Source organism: Tachypleus tridentatus, chromosome 6, assembly GCF_004210375.1.
Source record: "Tachypleus tridentatus isolate NWPU-2018 chromosome 6, ASM421037v1, whole genome shotgun sequence".
Taxonomy (NCBI): domain Eukaryota; kingdom Metazoa; phylum Arthropoda; class Merostomata; order Xiphosura; family Limulidae; genus Tachypleus; species Tachypleus tridentatus.
In genome coordinates this window covers 73,112,750-73,132,107 of record NC_134830.1, presented here as the reverse complement: position 1 = coordinate 73,132,107, position 19,358 = coordinate 73,112,750, and the positions used below count along the sequence as shown (strand labels likewise).

The window sequence follows — 19,358 nt, the reverse complement described above, 5'->3', positions numbered from 1 at the left end:
CTGGAATGCTGTATTTGGTTTACGCCAAACATGTCCTCTGTTATGGTGTCCAAATAATTCAATTTTGAACTCATCTGTCCAAATAATATTAATTGAAAAGTCCTGGTCTTTGTCTACATTCTCCCTGGCAAACTTCACTCTGGCTTTGATATTTCTCTTAGAGAGCAAAGGTTTCCTCCTTGCACATCTACCATGCAAGTTAAACTTGTGCAGTCTCTTTCTGATTGTAGAGGCATGCACTTTCACATCAACAGTAGCCAGAGCCTGCTGTAGGTCCCGTGATGACATGTTAGGGTGTTTAGAGACCTCTTTTAGCATCTTGTGGTCTGTTCTTGGGGTGAACTTGCTTGGACGACCAGACCTGGGCATGTTATCAGTTGTTTTGAAAGCCCTTCATCTATTGACTATTTTCCGGACAGTAGAATGGCTGATTTCAAAATCTTTTGAGATATTTTTAAATCCCTTACTAGACTCATAAGCTGCTACAATTTTCTTTCTGAAGGCCTCAGACAGCTCTTTTGCTCTCACCATGGTGCTCATTCTCACTTCAACAGTCAGGAGCACACCAAACTAAATGTCTGAGGTTTAAATAGAGCAAGCCTCATTCAAAATGCTGGGTAATGATTTTCTAAGCATGTGCACCTGGTGTGATACACCTGTGTGTGAGTTGAGCCATTTTTTAGTGGGAATAAATGTGGGTATGTCCTAACTTTTTTCTCAGTTAGAATATGAATTTTTGTAGAATTACATCTACAGAAGATCTTGAAAAGTCTTTTCTTCAGTTCAGTTGTAATTGTTTAGTTATATTCCTATAATCTCTCATTATTGTTAAAATTGAGATTAAATATCTATATGTCCAAAAATGTTACAAAAATACACAGGCTTTCATAGGGTGTCCTAACGTTTTCACATGACTGTATATTGTTAATTCTATATAGCGAAATTCCCACCTATTCACTAAAGTTATAGAAATTTTTCGAGCGTAAAAATCAATAATATATGTTTTACGAAAGTACTAGCTTTTCGTCAATTATTGTTCAACCAAATGAAATTCATAGAACCTCGCCTAACGTTTTTAAACCAACGTGCCAAAAGCCATATATATTGTTGGTTTGGTACAGTTGGTATGCCATACACCTCGGAGCTATAACTGTTATAAACGTTTATTTATCGGGAAACTATATTCAAATATTCAACTACTTTTCTAAATTGAAATATTTGGCTATTTGTAATCTTAACCGAACAAATCAGAGATTCGTCCGAGATAAATTTATAATACGTAACAATACACTGTACTAGTATCTATCTGATTGTTAATTCTGCCTATCACTATAGGACAATTCTTTTGTATATGTGTGTGTGTGTGACACACACACACACACACACTATGAAAATCTACAAGTATTTTCCTAAATAACTAACTTCAACACTTCTTCCACAAACCAGGCACCCAGGATTTGGGCTATATAGCAGTCTTTAATATTTAACATCATTCCGAAATAAGTTAAACCTTATTCTTAACGCTTTCTGGGTGAACTAAAATTCCACACAAACCTTTTTCAAAATCTTTTCGAAAATTTAGTGACACTATTGCAAGTTTGACTCCCATGGTACACAGATGTATGTGTGGTGTTGACTTACCATCTAGGCCTCTTGGCTAAGATCAAGCATAGTTTGGTGTTTACTTGACTGTCTGTTCTTGGTCTTTGTTTTCACAGTAGATACGAAGACCTTGCCTTTGGCATCAGTGGGATAGTTTTCTTCAGATTTATCAATGGTACTCTACTGCTTTCGTAACGTTCGCTTACAGTAACGCTGGACAGATCCAACTGTAGGTTTTAGCTGAAACCCAGACTTCATTCGAGGAAAGTGCCATCCAGGTGCTTGAAGTTTTTTTTTTCTCAAAACTTCAATCTGTCTTTCACTTCTTTGAACGTCATAAACTAACATAAAAGTGCAAGTACAACTTTTCTCTGAATATATTTCTCTGGCAGAGCTCACTGAACATTGTTGGCAAATGAGAATAGTTTCGTATCATTACATTTCTTTAAAATGTTGTTTCCAATCACGTTCATAAGACTATCTGCATCTATTGCGTACAATCCTTAATATAATCATGTAGAATGCAAACAATTGATTGTTTTTGTCAAGAGGATTGAAACTTGATGCCTCGTGTTGAGCTTCTTCGTTTAGAAGTGTTGATGTCGCTGTGAATTTGATACCAAACAACTGCTGAAATTAATAGACATCATTCCAGCCCCCATGTTGAAGTACTGCAGCATTACTTTGAACACCTTGCATTCACATTTTAGTTTTTAGATGATCTGTGTCATGTCTTTGGTGTTATGAAATCCATTAGTTTCTTAGAAGTATCGCTAGACATTTCATCTTCCTCGCTGTCCTATGTAAAAGCGTAATCAGTCCTTCGATTTTTCCTTTTTCCATGATTTTAATTCCCTCTCAATCTGGTTTCCACCTGCTTTTCGTGCCTTTTTTACCTCTGGCTCTAAACTGTTTCATCCACACTAACATAGAGGACACTTTTCACAATTACTAAACATACGCACTTTACATTTACAATCCATTGTATTATTTTACTGTATTAACGTTGCTTTATAAATACGAGGTCAGTACACTTACTCACTGAATGCTGATATCTGCTTTGTGAACAGCAGTGAATCCTTTTAGCACAAAAGGTGTGGGAATCGCCTGTTTTTTGTCCAATTAGGTTTTTGTAAAACTGTTAATCTGTAAACAAACGATTTGGAATGACTTAAAATGCGGTTGTGCAAAATTCTGGCTGACGGGTTCATGAAATATTGGTAAAACACAACAGCTGAGAATGTATGACACATTCCTCTAGAAGATATGTTATAGATACAATAACTAAGGCTATAGTTGGATCTCACGCTATTGTACATTGATTAATATAGATATTAAAAATCCTAACCGCATATCGGTAAAACATTTCACCTTCTTCTATGACATAAATCCTGATCATGTGATGTGTAGGTAATTGCATAAATGTCATAAGTACAAAGATGTAAATATTTAATATGTAGTTTGCAAGATAATGTTGTTTACAGCAAGGTCTTCAAAACAGGCATTATGTAAGATGCCATCTATCTCTATGCTTCTACCAACAATCAGTCTTTGTCTCAAAAAACTTGTTATCGGATTTAATCAATAAGAACATATAAAAAGAATTCATTTTGTTATTAGGAGAAATCGTATAAGTAGTTCATAAAAGTGAGGAAGAGAAGGACTGAACAGACTAGTGGAGTATAAGAGACATCATTCTATGTTCCGGTTGATCAATTACTTCTACAGTAATCAGGATTCAGATTCGGTGCAAATAATATTGTAAAACAACTGTCATGTGTAAGCAGATAAGTAGTCCAAAAACTTGTTTAAATGTAATGATGCTTAGATTTCAGGTTGTGAAAATGTGTCGTTTGGTCTGATAAGTAGCATTTAGCGTTTCCTGTTGTGACAGAAGAGTAGAAATAGAAAGAAAAGCATATAAGTCATTTAATTCTACTTGTGTTTGTTTTATCACTGCAAACTACAGGAAGTGATATGCATAACGATCCAAGGCCACTCGTTTCCTTTGAGAAAGATGCTTAAAACACACAAGTGTGAACATTTTATTTTAATTATGTCCACTTCAATACTGCAGTTAATTAACTCTGAACAAGATATATCCCAAGAACAAAATGCTAGTGTAGACAATATTTGGTTAACAGAATCTTATAGTGACTTTTTCTTCACTGGTCAGCACAATTACTGAATTTTGGTTCGATAAAACATATTTCGAATTTTTCTTTTCATTTATAATCCTAAGCACAATATTTGTGAACCAACTGCTCGCGTATTTCTTATCAATTGGCTTCAGTCGAATATAGCCCTTCCGGCGTCTGATAGTCTACATCACGCAAACTACAAGTTTTTGTCACGAATAAGTTTTTGGTCCAGTCAGATATCATGCATAGATCTTTATCAGGCACAATGTATGTTACTTAAAAGTTGCTAATTCCTATGACCAAGCAAGAACAAGAGTGGCATTAGCTCTCAAGACGTATTCACCTTAAGCCCCTGTGTTACAACGCATATCTCATTTTCCTTTGTTTGCTTGTGGATTTTATTCTGCGTTTAATAGATGTTCATGAGACAGGCTATCCCAGAGTTTTGAGTGCTATTACTACAGTAACCGGTTTTGAGTTTTCTACAAATAGTATACATCTTATTGTCATTAATAATTAAATGCGTTTATATAAGTGTCACTGCTTTGTGATGCGAATTCACGTATCACATTTGTTTGATACTGTACATATTTTCTGTATTAGTTTATACTTAGGCCCAAAGTTACACAATGGGCTACCTGTATTCTTCTTATTATAAGTATCAAAACACGATATTTGGTGTTATAAGTCCAGATTTTCCGCTGACTCACCGAGAAATTAATGTTAACCAAGTTAGTGATTATACCAATATAAAGGTTTTAAATAAGAAAACTAATATATTTTAATTTAACCTGTTTTTTTTTTTCACTTATTGTGGTTATTTTTGTTGTTATAAATAACGAGAAAAGTATGGCGATGTTGCTCTAGTAACAAACATTGTTTAATCTTTATTTTATAGGAGAAAACCGACTGTTTCCAGTGGCAATATATGCCAGAAGACAACCATTGCGTTAAAATAGTGATAGTAATACAAATAACAGTACCTTCACTTTGAAGCAAATTTCTACTTTTCGGTATCGTTAACCTAAAAATACCTGTAGGTAAACATGTCTTTTGAGACTCAAGTGAATCTTTCCTTTATGAATTGGACTGAAAATTTTAAAGATGAAATTAATACAACATTGAGGGATAACTATTCTGTTCCAGAAGGCGTACAAGCCATTATGTATATTATGTACACAGCCATCTGCTTTGCTGCGATAGGAGGAAATGGAATCGTATGTTACATCGTACTTGCTGATCAACATATGCGTACTGTAACTAACTTTTTTATCGTGAATCTAGCCGTGGGGGACTTGCTAATGGCCGTTTTGTGCATACCTTTTACTTTTGTGGTTAACTTGATTCTTCACCGGTGGCCTTTTGGTACCACTCTGTGTATTGTCGTCACCTACGCCCAAGCAGTGTCTGTGTTTATTAGCGCCTATACCATGATAGCTATCAGCATTGATAAATATATCGCCATCATCAAACCATTAAGACCCCGAATGACTAAGCTCCAAGCAAAACTACTGATATTCCTGGTGTGGATGGTAGCCATCATCACTCCACTTCCCACTGCTGTGGTTTCTAGACTTGTAACAACAAAAGACTCAGATGACTACCACTGCACAGAAGTTTGGGATCCTCCGGCGCAACGCTACTATTATGGAATGGCGCTGATGACACTCCAATATTTCCTACCTTTATTGGTCCTCATTTTCACTTACACCAGGATAGCCATAGTGGTTTGGGGAAAACGAACACCTGGTGAAGCAGAAGATGGTAGAGACCAGAGAATGGCGGCTTCAAAACGAAAAGTAAGTTTTTTTTTTTGTTCTTGTGTTTACCTTTTATACATTTGCTGATTCCGTGAGTAATTCAACATAAAAAAATATTAGTTAAAATACTTAAGCGTAAATATGGAATACGCACTGTTACTACAAAATACGTTTGTAATTTTTTGTACTAACAAACAAAGTTAACGATTCATTCACAAGGGATATAGTTGAAACAGTACAAATTTCAAAACATTGTCGACAAGAAATAAAATAAGAAACAAGTGAAACTGAAGCAATGCATGTAAAAGATTTTTAAATTCTCACTATATAGAAATATATGTATTAACATATAATTACCACAAGTATAAACAAAAAATATTTTTCAGTGAACACATATATTTACTATTGTGCTCTTAATACTTAAAAGAAAGCCATTATTTACTGATGCTGCTGCCTACAACATTCTCACTATTTAAAGATTAAAGACACTCTCTAAAGAAATATATATATATACACGTGTGTGTGTGTTCATCATTAATCTTTATTATTATGGAACGTAAAGGAAATTCTGTATTTATATCAGGTTCCCAGTAAATCAATGGTAAATTTACAGGCTTACAACGCCCAAATCTCGAGTTCGATTTCTTACGATGAACAGAGCCCACAGAGAGAAAACATTGTGTAATTTTGCGTTAATGCAGATCTAATACGCGTTTTTATTATAATTGATAAAAGTGCAGCCACATGACAAGTAACTCATACTTGTAATATCATTAAGAAAACTGAACATGATAAAAAATAATATTAAACCTTTTCAGTGTTTACTTTCTTTTCAGCACATAATTTCAAATTGTACATTCAATAATATTGATTGTCTTGGGTGCATTCTGATATCGAATTCTTATAGTTGATTTTTTGTATGACAACTTTCTCTTGGCACTTTTTTTTTTTTTACATCTAAACTAACTTTGAGTTAGTTATTGCTTGTTTTTGAATTGCGCGCAAAGCTACAATAGCGCTATCTGCGCTAGCCATCCTTAATTTAGCTGTAAGACTACAGCTAGTCATTACCACCCACCTCCAACTATCAGGCTACTCTTACCAACGAATAGTGGGAATGACCGTAACATTATAACACCCACACGACTGAAAGGGCGAGCATCTTTGGTGCGAAGGGGATTCGAACCCGTGACCCCCAAATTATGAGTCGAGCGCCCTAACTACCTGGCCATTCCGGGCTGAGTTAGTTTTTTTTTCTGCAAAACTACGTTTTACTTCATAATGTGCATCACATAAAATTAACCGTCTACCTAGACATTCATTAAATAATGTCTGTAAAGAGATAAGAGGCACACAATACCTTTTAATTCTCTGCTGATTGATAAACTACATGCAAAATAGAATACTGTACTGTAGTCCAACTCAAATAACAACCTGAACAATTGGAAGCAAATAATCAATATAGAAACAAATTAATACTTTGTCATGTAAAATTAGTTCATCACATAGACATAAAGTATATTGGGAAAAAATAGCACCGACGTGACAAAGAAGGAACCCACGCAAATGATTGCAGTGCATGCTTCGTACCTTACACGTTCATTGTGCATATAACCATAGTAAAGTGGACACTTGTGTAATATATGTGTATCGACTTGCAATGCACGTCTTCTTGTATAGTTCAGTCAATTATATAAAGGAAACATACTATCAAATACACTTATGCTAGTAAGACTACACCACTATATTCAAAAGATGAGCTAAAAGAGACATCTTAAAATAATAGCCCTATTTTCTATCAGCAGCAATCTGATTTTGCACAACATACTGCTCAACACTCTCGTTGTGCTAATTAAAGTAGTTTCGATGACCATCTGTTCCAATACCAAATACTAATTTAGATAAGATTAGCATGTGAGCAACACTTTTACCTCTAACTTCAAAATATTGTTCTTCAGAGCTAATTAATATATAATACGTAGCTCTAAAAAGTAAATTTCCATCACTTCAATTATAGAGCATCTGGTGGATTTAGACTATTGATCCACCTAGTACACGATTCAATGAACGTACAAACTCCAGGCCTGGTAAAATACAAACTTGTTACTGCTGTTCCTAATCAACCTGATGATGTGTGTAATAACGGAAAGCAAATCATACATTATTATGCTGTTTTGAGCATCAAGAACCGAAATATTTCTAACTCTTTGTATCTTGTCTATAGCAATAATTTTGTCTTTTAGTGCACAAAGTTTCTTTATTAACATAATGTTTTATCAAAGGAAGTGTGACGGTGCACAAGTGCTTGATGAAAATGTAGAGAATATTGTCGACAGAGTGCATCAAGTGGATCATCAAAATCATCACAAATACTAGTGCAATCTAAGGCTGCGTGATCAGCACTTTAAGAGTTCTTGATCAACTGTTTAATACATTCATATTAGTCATAAATAAGTTTGTTACTCAATGCTTTACAACATATAATGCATTGTAGTATGCTATTAGCATAGCTTCCATCACTATTGGTAAAATATTTTCTTTTCTTTTTTTTTTTAGTAAAATTAATAATTCTGCCGCATGATTACCAGCTTGCGACTGAATTACAAACTATGATTTTGTTGAACATCACTCTCTGTCAGGAATAGTTTTGGACTTCTTACAGGAAGTTAATGATGATAGCATAAATCGAAATTTCTACCAAAGATAAATGTATTTCATCTCGGCAGAATCCAATGCCTGTATAGAGCGAAGGATCTATGATTGTCAAGCATATACCAGACAGACTAGTGACTCTAGACGTTGCCCCACAACTTTGTCCAAAGGTAAAGATTGTGTTGTGCAGAGTTCATCCTTGCATCTTGTGTATGACGTTATGTTAGTATATGCATTTGCAATTCAAAACTCGCGTCAGACAAAAGCTTTATCCAACACTTGGAATTTACTATTTACTTTCTTTAATTCATATTCATGACCATAACTAAATTTCACACCTGTGCTGGGAGCAACACTGACTTAATCTATACTATACTTAACAGCACTATTGCTCCATAAACGAGTCCAATAGTCACGTGAACATTTCTCCTGAGGATAACTTTAGAGTCAATATTTATTACTATATCTTTCTACACCCAGTTTGGAAAGTACTGTCGTCAAAGTAGATAAAAAGCATTTTGGAGACTTGAAAAAAGATACTCGAAACAATCCACGATATATATTAGCCAGCAAACGAATGTATTCTCCATTAACATTTCTCAAGATTTTGTTGTGTTCATCAACATATAACTGGCAGATAGCATACATACCATGCCAATTGGAAGATCCAGTAAGTGTTATAGCGTGCTATTTCATTCTTCCACATTTATTGTCATCATTAAAACGTAACTTATGCTCATTAAGCATTGTGAATTCATCAGTACTGCACGTTTGTTATAGCAATGGCACATTAGGCTATCTGTTGTGCCCACTAACATAACACAACATAATGTTTAGGGATAAAAAGGGACCTGTTGGTCGATCTTACTGTCCCATTCTCTAAACGAAACTAAAACAAACAAATTGATTAATTAATAAAAAAACATTAAAGCCAACCCTTATCTATCAAGCTTTCTTTTCAACTCCCTCAAATTTACTACCGCTACGACATCCGAAGGCAACACATTCCAACCCTATTTCAATAATAAAATTGTCTTACCAGAAGACAGCTTCTACCTTACCTGAATCTAGATTCTCTAGTTTCATAATTTTCGCTGTTAAGTATGAAAAATATTAATGCATGGACACTATCAATTCATTTTACAATGTTAAACACTTTACTCAAATCCCCTCTAACTCTTCTTTTATCTAAAGAAAACGATTTAAATAATCTTAATTTCTTCTTATATGATAACCCCTCTATTTCAGTTACCAGTTTAATAACCTTCTTCTGAACCCTTTCCAACAATTCAATATCTTTTCTGAGGTAATGAACCAATAACTGAATACAATACGCTAAATGTGGCTTAAACAGCCACCTGTACAATAAACTAGTAACCTCTTTAGACTTGCATTCAATATTTCTGTAGAAAAAACTGAAAATCCCATTTACCATACCAGTAGCAACAGCTCACTGTTTGGACGTATTAACAGACTTATCAAGCATTACGCAGGACTCTTTTTTTTTTTTTTTTGTCATGACATTCTTAAAGATGGTTCCATTTAAATTATATTATAATTCAAATTGCGGAAACCCACACGCAATATTATGTATTTATCATAATTAAAAACCCATCTGGAATACTCTTTTTACCATCGAATAGTGGGATTGACCGTCATATTATAAGTTCTCACAGCTAAAAGTGAGAGCACTTTTGTGATGAGAATTCGAATCCAGAATAATCAGATTACAAGGTTAGCTATCGGGCCATGCCGGGCCACTCTATGTGTTGGTGAGGCTATAAACACTCGGACAAAATGTTGTTCATTTTATATAGACAATTAGTTACATTGAAAGACAGATATATCTTGACTGCATGATTATGAGTTTAATCTTAAGGAGCGTATGGTGGAGCTTTTTATTTTTAGTGAAATTATCACAATTGAGAAACAATTTCTTTTCAATTGTATTCTAAAAGTACTTGAACCATCATGTGTATACTTGGACGAAAAGTGGCAATTATTTAAGGGTCTGTATACAGCTTTGATGATTAATTTGTTTTAATACATTACATTGAACAAGTGGATGGCATGATGTTTGTTTATTGTGGGAAAAGTATCGCAAACAACACACACACACACACACACATATATACCTACAGTAAATAAACCTGTCTATTCACACATTTCTCGTCTACCTCTCAGATTTGTATATATAAAAAAAAAAATAAGTACTTTACAAAAAAACTACTCGTCAAAATTCCACAAAACGTAGCCCATAGAAAAAAGTAATGATATTGTTTGTTATACCTGTAGGATATAAAAGAAATTTAAAATTTAGATTTTGTTTTAACTAAAACTAGCTCTGTGGACCATAAAACTCATTATTTCGAGCCACAAACTCTACTAATAGTAGAGTGAGTGTGAAAAAGTAATGCTGTTACTTTCCAAAGTTATTGCACAAAGACTGAGATGATGACTCTGCTTTTAAAATTGAACGCGCGTGGCCTAAAAACAAATTGGATTTGCGAAATCGAATACAAAAAAGAAATAACCATTTCAGAGTCATAGCTTAGTCGAATCTGACAATAGTGTTCATTTTCTAAGATAATTTTAATTTCTGATTTGCTGACTACTGAAGTATTGACGGTTTAGTCTCGAATATCTAAGGCACAGCTGAATTGGTGAATTTCAGTGAACCCGATTTCGTACACGATTACGCCGTTTGGAAAAAACTCTTGGTTGTGGTTGAGTGTTTTGGGGCAAGTGCTTAGTGGTTTGTACAGCTCAGTACTGTTATTCTTGATTTATGAGACAACAATAGAAACCTTCTTAAGATCGTAGTCTAACATAAATAAAAGAATTAGAAAAGTAAGTTTTATCATGAATGCTCTTTTCCATGATATTGTTTCCATGCAAGTTTCCACACCATATATAATGAAGACGCAAAGAGCTCAAATGTTTCTTGATTTATTCAGACATCACTGTTCTACATCACGATACAGAAAGTTCCACTGGAAGTTCGATAATAACACATAAACCTTATTCAAAATGTAGGATAGACGTCTACAGCTATCAATGGGTTTGTATTATTTGCCTTATCCATAACCTGAAACTTATTTCTGAATACTAGACGAAGTCTTCCTCATTCCACCTTTAGGTCTTTTATATTTCACGTATTAATAAAATAAATTAACAACCGTTTAAAGTGAAATGTTTATCCTGAATAAATATTTGAGTAGTGAATATAACAGTGAAAATATATTTTTGAAGGCTGTAAAAGCGTATATTTTGTGTCATTTTCTGTATAATGTTAGCAATTCACAGATCTTATTTGAAGACCTTTAATGTTTATTTTCGTTAGTACACCTATTATACGACAACAAGAGGCGGTCCCCAAAGATATCTAAGAACTTCATTCAATATATTGGCGTTATGCCTCAGATTAGTCTCATAAGAGTCTAAAATAATCTTTAGAGCCTAACGCAATTACGCTCTCCATCCTAATTGCCTCTTTCAAAGTCATTTGCTGTTGGAACGTTTCGTAGCCTAAAACTGTACAGTGATAACAGCGACACATTACAGATAATTTCAGAGTGTAGTTAATACAATTTACACGGTCATTTAAATGAACTAAAATGTGGATAGGAATAGATTGAAAGTTGAAAGCGCTAAATATATTTCAACTTGTTCATACAAGCGACACATAATTAATGGTTAATTTTATACACAACTCATTTTGTAATCATAAAGACTCAACACGAACTACAAAGTCGAGGGTATTAAATTGATTATTATAACTCGCCATACAAATAGCATTTAGTGCATAATAAAATGCTTTCTTTACTGACATTATCGAATTCATGGAAATATAAAACTTTTCAAAGTGCTTGAGGTCTAAGTTTTTAAAATGTGTACACATTCACAGATACAAATTAGCCGTCAATAAGTCTTTTATCAATATAAAATTTAAAAATGGCATAAATGTTTTAGATTTATAATCCTTTTTCACTATTTTAACTCTATTAAAGATTTTTAAACACGTTTTGATTAAAAGCTGAACTTATAACAACTTAAAGTATACTGAAATCTCAAATGTAATCATAGTTACTATTAAGTAAAGCTGAAACTAAATATTTTTTTTAAAATATTATGATGATACAAACGTTCAAATACATAAGCTTAAATTTGTTCAATATTCTCTGTTCATCTATGACCGTTATTTTTTTCTGCATAATAACTTTTAACCATACCTTAATATTTTATAAATATGCGAAATTAATCTGACAGACGAATTAGGTTGCGTTTTTATGATAACGAATAGTTGATTATAGAATTCACCAGTCTTTGAAATATGAATCCTCTGGACGAGAGAATCTGTGGACGACAGCATTTGGGATAACTAAAAAATCTATTTTAAAATGATTCAGTGTTTTCAAGTCCACTAGAATTCATAGTCAACTTGCTCTAAGTATGAATGAAAGATGTATAAACTTCTTAATAGATTAAGTGTAGTAATAAATTTTCAATAAAATAATAATATAAGAAACTTTCGTCTTGTTATTAACTTGTAGTGCATATTTCCAAAGTTTTTTGTTTTTTTCTTTCAAAGCATTAGTGTATTGATATTTGTATTCAAATCCTAAGTAAAATATTACAGATTTCCTTTCATTAGATAGTGGCCCGGCATGGCCAGGTGGGTTAAGACACTCGACTCGTAATCCGATGATCGCGGGTTCGAATCCCCGTATACCAAACATGATCGTCCTTTCAGCCGTGGGGGCGTTATAATGTGACGGTCAATCCCACTATTCGTTGGTAAAAGATGTGGCGGTGGGTGGTGAAGATCAGCTGCTTTCTCTCATGTCGTATACAAACAAATAATATATATACACTCCTGTGAGAATGAAACAGATGTACCAAAAATTACGGTTTCATTGAATATATTACTGAACCAATTCATTGACAAAGGATTTCACAGTATATCCATATTTGTAATTACATTAGAAGAGGTTAACGGTTATAAGATATGTAATGATAATTTACAATGTGAAGGTATTTAGAAATTAAAGAGACCACATTCGCGAGGAAGTTCGAGCACGACTAATTTTTGTTCCAGAAAATTCGCAAAAAACGAAGAAAAATCTGTATTACTACAAGAAGAAAATTATTATTATAACAAATTCCATATAAATTGGTCGATATAAGGGCAGATAATTGACCAAAGCTCTCTAAACAAACTAAATATGAGCAATTCTCTTATCTTTATATGTATAATATGTATGGGACCTGAAAAACGTATTTTTGTACCAAATTGTTCGAAATAAGGCGAAGTAATTGTCAAAATTTTCTAAGATTATACTTTTTGTGGCATTTTAATTCTCTGTATTGAGCGAAATACGTCGTTGACAATAGACGACAGGCATACAGTGGTTAAAATATTATTATACAATATTCTTATACATGAAAAGTCCAAAGGAACTGAATAAAGAATGAAATATTAAAAATGTAGAAGATCTGATGCTAACATCTTATTTCGGGCAGTGAGAAGCGCACCCTTGGAAATGCATGTGCTTTTTTAAAAAATCAAAAATAAACAAGAAAAAAAGAACGCTATAGATACGGAATTGTCTCAAAGCAAGAGAAAATTTCAGAATATAAAAATACTCTATAGTTGAGAAGAAACAGAAAAAACAATCAACTTCCTCCCGATCTCTTACTAATCAATGTGAAGATTTAGAATGCTTTTATTTTGTTAAATATTGAAGTAATTTTAGTTCCAATGGCGTTATTAATAATTAGTGATAATAAACATGTTTATAGTTTTATTCTAGTACATCTTCAATAAAACACTCTCTTCAGCACACATTTCCACAATAACATCTTTCTCTACCTCTTCCCTTTTTTTTACTTGCTTTTGGATCTTTCGCACTACTCAACGCCTACTTTGAGGAATGACATCGCGATGTTTTGCTATAAATATAACTTAAAGATCACAATGTAAACACAGTTCGTAACTTCCTTTCTTTTTACATTTTTGTTCTTCACGTGTTCTTGGCCTTCTAAAGAATAGAAGACTGATTTTCAAACAGCTGAATTTTGTACGTACGGCAGTGCAATCTGATTTTTATACGTAGGGCAGTGTTATTTAATTTCTTGTTGTTTTTCCACGCAACAGTAATTCTGAACTTTTAATTCTTTTATATAAAACCGTATTTTGGGTTGGGTTTCTGATTGACCAGGATTTTATAACAAGTATAACTAATTATTAAACTGATTTAATTTAGTTCACAATATTAAAAGCACGAAATAGAGTGATGTTATATATTAGTAAAATCATATACGATTCGCGCGCTGGTACAGCGGTAAGTCTCCGAAATTACAACTCTAAAATTAGGGGTTTGATTCCCCTCACTGGAATGCGCAGATAACTTAACATGGCTTTTCTATAAGAAAAACACACACATCATATACGATGTATTTGCTTCCGCTTTCTATTAGAAACGTAAACCTGGTTTTCATACTACTTTTATTTAAATTGTATGATACACAAACTTATACTTGGCGATGACACGTATTTCAATGTACTACAAATAAATTGGTTAAGAGATATCAGATTATGTACTGTTCTTATCCTTTGAGATAATTATTATTTTATTTATTTGTCATTGCAGATGGTGAAGATGATGATCATGGTGGTTACAGTCTTTACGTTTTGTTGGCTACCTCTAAACACCTTAATCGTGATAAGTGATCAAGACCAAACCATTTGGTCTTACGAGCACATCCAGTATATATGGTTTATTTGCCACTGGCTAGCCATGAGTCATGCTTCCTACAATCCTATTATTTACTGCTGGATGAACTCCAAATTCCGGAACGGGTTTCGTCAGATATTTTGTCTCTTATTTCCCAGTGTTAGAAGCAGTCGTGTTCGACATTATAGAGGAAGAAAAAATCTTAGAAGAACCTCCACCAGTGTGCGCACAACCAATTTCAACGAATCGGTGACCACCACTAATATAGTCACCTTGGATCAAAGTTTGTCATCTGCCATAAAAGGCAATATATTCCCTGCAAGAACCACGTTCAAAAGTTATGCTCCTAAATTTGAAAATGTTGCTACATCCAACTGCAGTTTTGAGTAATTAATTAAACTAATTATTTTGTTTTTTTGTCATATTCATGAGGAAGGCCTATTTTTAATGACGAGTTTCATAAATCATTGTTCTCCGTTAGGAAAGCGGCAAGTTTAAGGGCTTACCATGAGTTCGATTCCCAGTGGTGAGTACAGTAAATAGTTCAGTGTGGCTTTGCTTTAAAATAAACATAAATCATTTCATCTCAGTCGGTCATATGCTGCCGACTAAGTGTTATAATATTTTAAACAATTAATTTGCTGTAACTATAAAACATGACCAGTTTTTTGTCATTTTATTAAATGGTATTTTTATTTGGACAGTTACTATTTAGTTGCCTCTCAGTGGTACAGAGGCATGTCTAGTGATGTGAGTCCGCAGTTTATTTCCAAATAAACTAAACAATTTTGTTCATTATCGCAATTATTATAGTAAAAATTCATTTGTGATATCTGTAACTAAAAGAGACATCAAAGAGCCAGAAGTTTGTAATTTAACTGTAAAACTTAATATCATTAGTTCTTAAATTTGTTTCAGCAAAGTTCTTAACTATAATTTCGAAACTCTTAAGAAAAACAATTCAATAATTTTTTTTTCACTAATGATTGGATTCGATGGAACTTTAAACAAGAGGAGAGGCCCGGCATGGCCAGGTGGGTTAAGGCGTGCGACTCGTAATCTGAGGGTCGCGGGTCCACATCCCCGTCGCGCCAAACATGCTCGCCCTTTTAGCCGTGAGGGCATTATAATGTGACCGTCAATCCCATTATTTGTTGGTAAAAGAGTAGCCAAGAGTTGGCGGTGGATGATGATGATGACTAGCTGCCTTCCCTCTAGGCTTACACTGCTAAAGTAGGGACGGCTAGCGCAGATAGCCCTTTAGTAGCTTTGCGCTAAATTCAAAAACAAACAAGAGGAGAACATAAATAGTACATTGTGTGACATATAAAAATATTGATTATTATTGAAAAATTATTGCTACAATTTTATTAACCTCGTTGATAATCTAATATTATGGTACATTTGAAGTGAATAATTAAAACCTTGCCCTCCAATGTTTAAACGTAAGGCCCATACCCCGAAGAACCACGTTACAATACTCGTGACAGAAACAGCACAGAAAACGTATTGTTAAGCTATGTGTTTACAATATATAATGTAAAATCTTGTTCACGATAGATTTGTGTCCTATAATAACTAGTCATGATAAACAGCTTATGTTGCTGAATCAACCTTATAGTAACACTTTTCTCATGACAGTTGTTTTCAATTACCAAGACTTCTTGAACCAGAAAATATTACCCTCAGGTTAGTCATTGTTTTCACTTTTTCTGATAAAAGTAAGCACACATCATTCGGGAATCAATGTGCCGAAGAAACAATCTGGCACAAATTACTTATCGCTGAGAACCATTTTTCAGATGGAACAAACACAAAGGCCATAATATCGAGCTGTAGATCAGTATTTTATCTTTCTTATTATTTTTAAGTTTAGCAAAGGTCTGTGAAGAAGATATATATACTAAATTAATTATTTTATATCCAAATATGATATCAAATGCTCTCTTGTTATTTAATTCTTGTAGCTGTGCCATAGTATATTTTTATTGTGAAAGCCAAAGTAGGAAATCCTTGTGGATCAATTTTAAAACATTCCATTTATTCTTTTTTTCGAATTATTAAATGCTGATATATAAATTTAAAAGTACATTTAAAAGTTCTTTTATTAGTGTTGAAAACACATCCTAAATAACTCGAACTGATTTTTATAATATGTGCAAGATAGATATAATATCTTGTATAATATTTTTCATTTACCCTTTATTGAAAAAATACAATTTAACAATGAAGGTATAAAAGATCCTTACTTGTCAGATAGCAGCGAAAACTTTGGAGTTTTTTCGTTATCGCCTAGAGAGTGCTTTTTGTTTGAAGTTAAACACAAAAACTACATTATGGACAAGCAGTGCTCTGCCCACCATATGCACTGAAATCTTATTTATAGAATTATACGTCCACAGATATACTGCTATGCCACTGGGAGTCTTCTAAGAGTAATGTTCATAATGAAAAAAGCGATACTTGATGCCCGTATGAATGGTTGTATGACTAAATTTTGTATATGAGAAATCGTAACACATTGAAATAACAAAAAAAGAACGGTTGAAATTTTTTGTTTACTCTAGAAATAAAGTCAACATGTTCACTTTAAAATATTCAAAAAGTGCTGTTTTAGAAGTTGTTAGTTCTAGATACTATATCTAGTGCAAACATATTTCGGGTTGGGTTTTTGGAATTTCGCACAAAGCTACTCGAGGGCTATCTGTGCTAGCCGTCCCTAATTTAGCAGTGTAAGACTAGAGGGAAGGCAGCTAGTCATCACCACCCACCGCCAACTCTTGAGCTACTCTTTTCACCAACGAATAGTGGGATTGACCGTTACATTATAACGCCCCCACGGCTGAAAGGGCAAGGATGTTTGGCGCGACGGGGATGCGAACCCGCAACCCTCAGATTACGAGTCGCACGCCTTAATACGCTTGGCCATGCCGGGCCTTAATAAAGTGTGTGTGTTTTTCGTATAGCAAAGCCACAAAGGGCTATCTGCTTAGCCCACCGAGGGGAGTCGAACCCCTGATTTTAGAAAGGGCTATCTGCTTAGCCCACCGAGGGGAATCGAACCCCTGATTTTAGCGTTGTAAATCCGGAGACATACCGCTCTACTAGCGGTGAGACGGCGAACAGGAAATAACTGTCCAGTGATTTAAAAAACCGAATTATTGTAAAATACAAGTGTCGTGTGTCTCTTCCCGGTATTGCTACTCAGCTTAAGGTGCCAAAATCTACTGTTCAGAGCATAATTGTCAAGTTTAAGCTTACAGGATCAACTGCTAACTTCCCTCGTTCCGTACGCCCTACCAAAATTCCAGAGAGAACCAAGAGAAAGGTTGTCAGAGAAGTTAGTAGGAACCCTCGTTTACATACATGACATACAGAAACTGGTAAGGGAAACTGGGGTTGAAGTAAGCATCTCTACAGTTACGAACATGTTACCCAGTCTTCTGGGTTCAAAGCATGCCGTTCTCGTATAACTCCATATTTAAAGCCTGTTCACTTAGAAGCACGATTGAGGTATGCAAGAGAGCATGAAGATAAACCCTTTACCTATTGGAAGAGTATTCTTTGGTCAGACGAGACTAAAATCGAGCTTTTCAGCCACAATGATGTTCGCTATATTTTCCGTAAGAAAGGGGAACGAAATATTCCAAATAACACCGTCCCTACAGTTAAACACGGAGGTGACTCGATCATGCTATGGGGTTCTGGTGTAGGCAGCCTTTACTGCGTCAACGGAATCGTGATAAACGAAGAGTACGTTGATATATTAGGCACTTATATCAAGAATGATGCTCGGAACTTGCGGTTTGGGCGTCGTTGAATAACCCAAAGCACACATGAAAATACGTGCAATCCTGGTTGCAGAGGAACCATATAAGCGTTCTGGAGTGGCCATCGCAGTCATCCGATCTTAACCCAATTGAAAACGTTTGGCATGAGTTGAAGACCAGGGTTTATCAGCATCATCCGAAAAACTTGCGCCAAGTAATTCACCTGAAAGGCTACACAACTGACCATTAAAGTAAACGTACGAACACTTTCTGCCCCTTTTATGTTTGATTATTTGTTTATAAACAGTGTATTTGTCGTTCAATTTACATAAAAAATTATGTAGATGTGTGTTAGTAAAGTATTTGTAGTACACCATACTTTGATTATCCTAATCTTGATACTTTTTAAGTTATGAGGAGGGGCACGAACACTTTCTGTCGTAACTGTATAAGGTTGTTGTTGAGTTATGTAAGTGAAGGTTACAACGGTTACTATATATCATTTTATATAATCAAGTATAGGCTATTCTAGCTACCAGCCATGTCTTCGAAGCTCTGAACAGATTTTCTCCATAATCTAGTTATCTTACATTTATTTGATAGAGGTTATCTTGATTAGGAAGTTATTCTAGAATACTCATGCTTTGCAATCTGAGCACAGCAACATGTGGACAATAACTCAGCAATGATTCTCCT

At 34.3% G+C, this 19,358-nt stretch overlaps 1 protein-coding gene across 1 annotated transcript in view; it reads left to right on the top strand.

Moving 5' to 3' along the window:
* The window catches only part of LOC143252801 (RYamide receptor-like), a 32,183-nt gene extending 16,308 nt beyond the window's left edge, over positions 1-15,875 (top strand). Inside the window, exons 2-3 of the mRNA XM_076505514.1 lie at positions 4,642-5,542; positions 14,809-15,875. Coding sequence (XP_076361629.1) covers positions 4,790-5,542; positions 14,809-15,282 — 1,227 coding nt within the window. The 5' untranslated portion in view covers positions 4,642-4,789 and the 3' untranslated portion in view covers positions 15,283-15,875. The remainder of the gene's footprint in view (positions 1-4,641; positions 5,543-14,808) is intronic.
* The last annotated feature ends 3,483 nt before the right edge of the window (positions 15,876-19,358 follow it).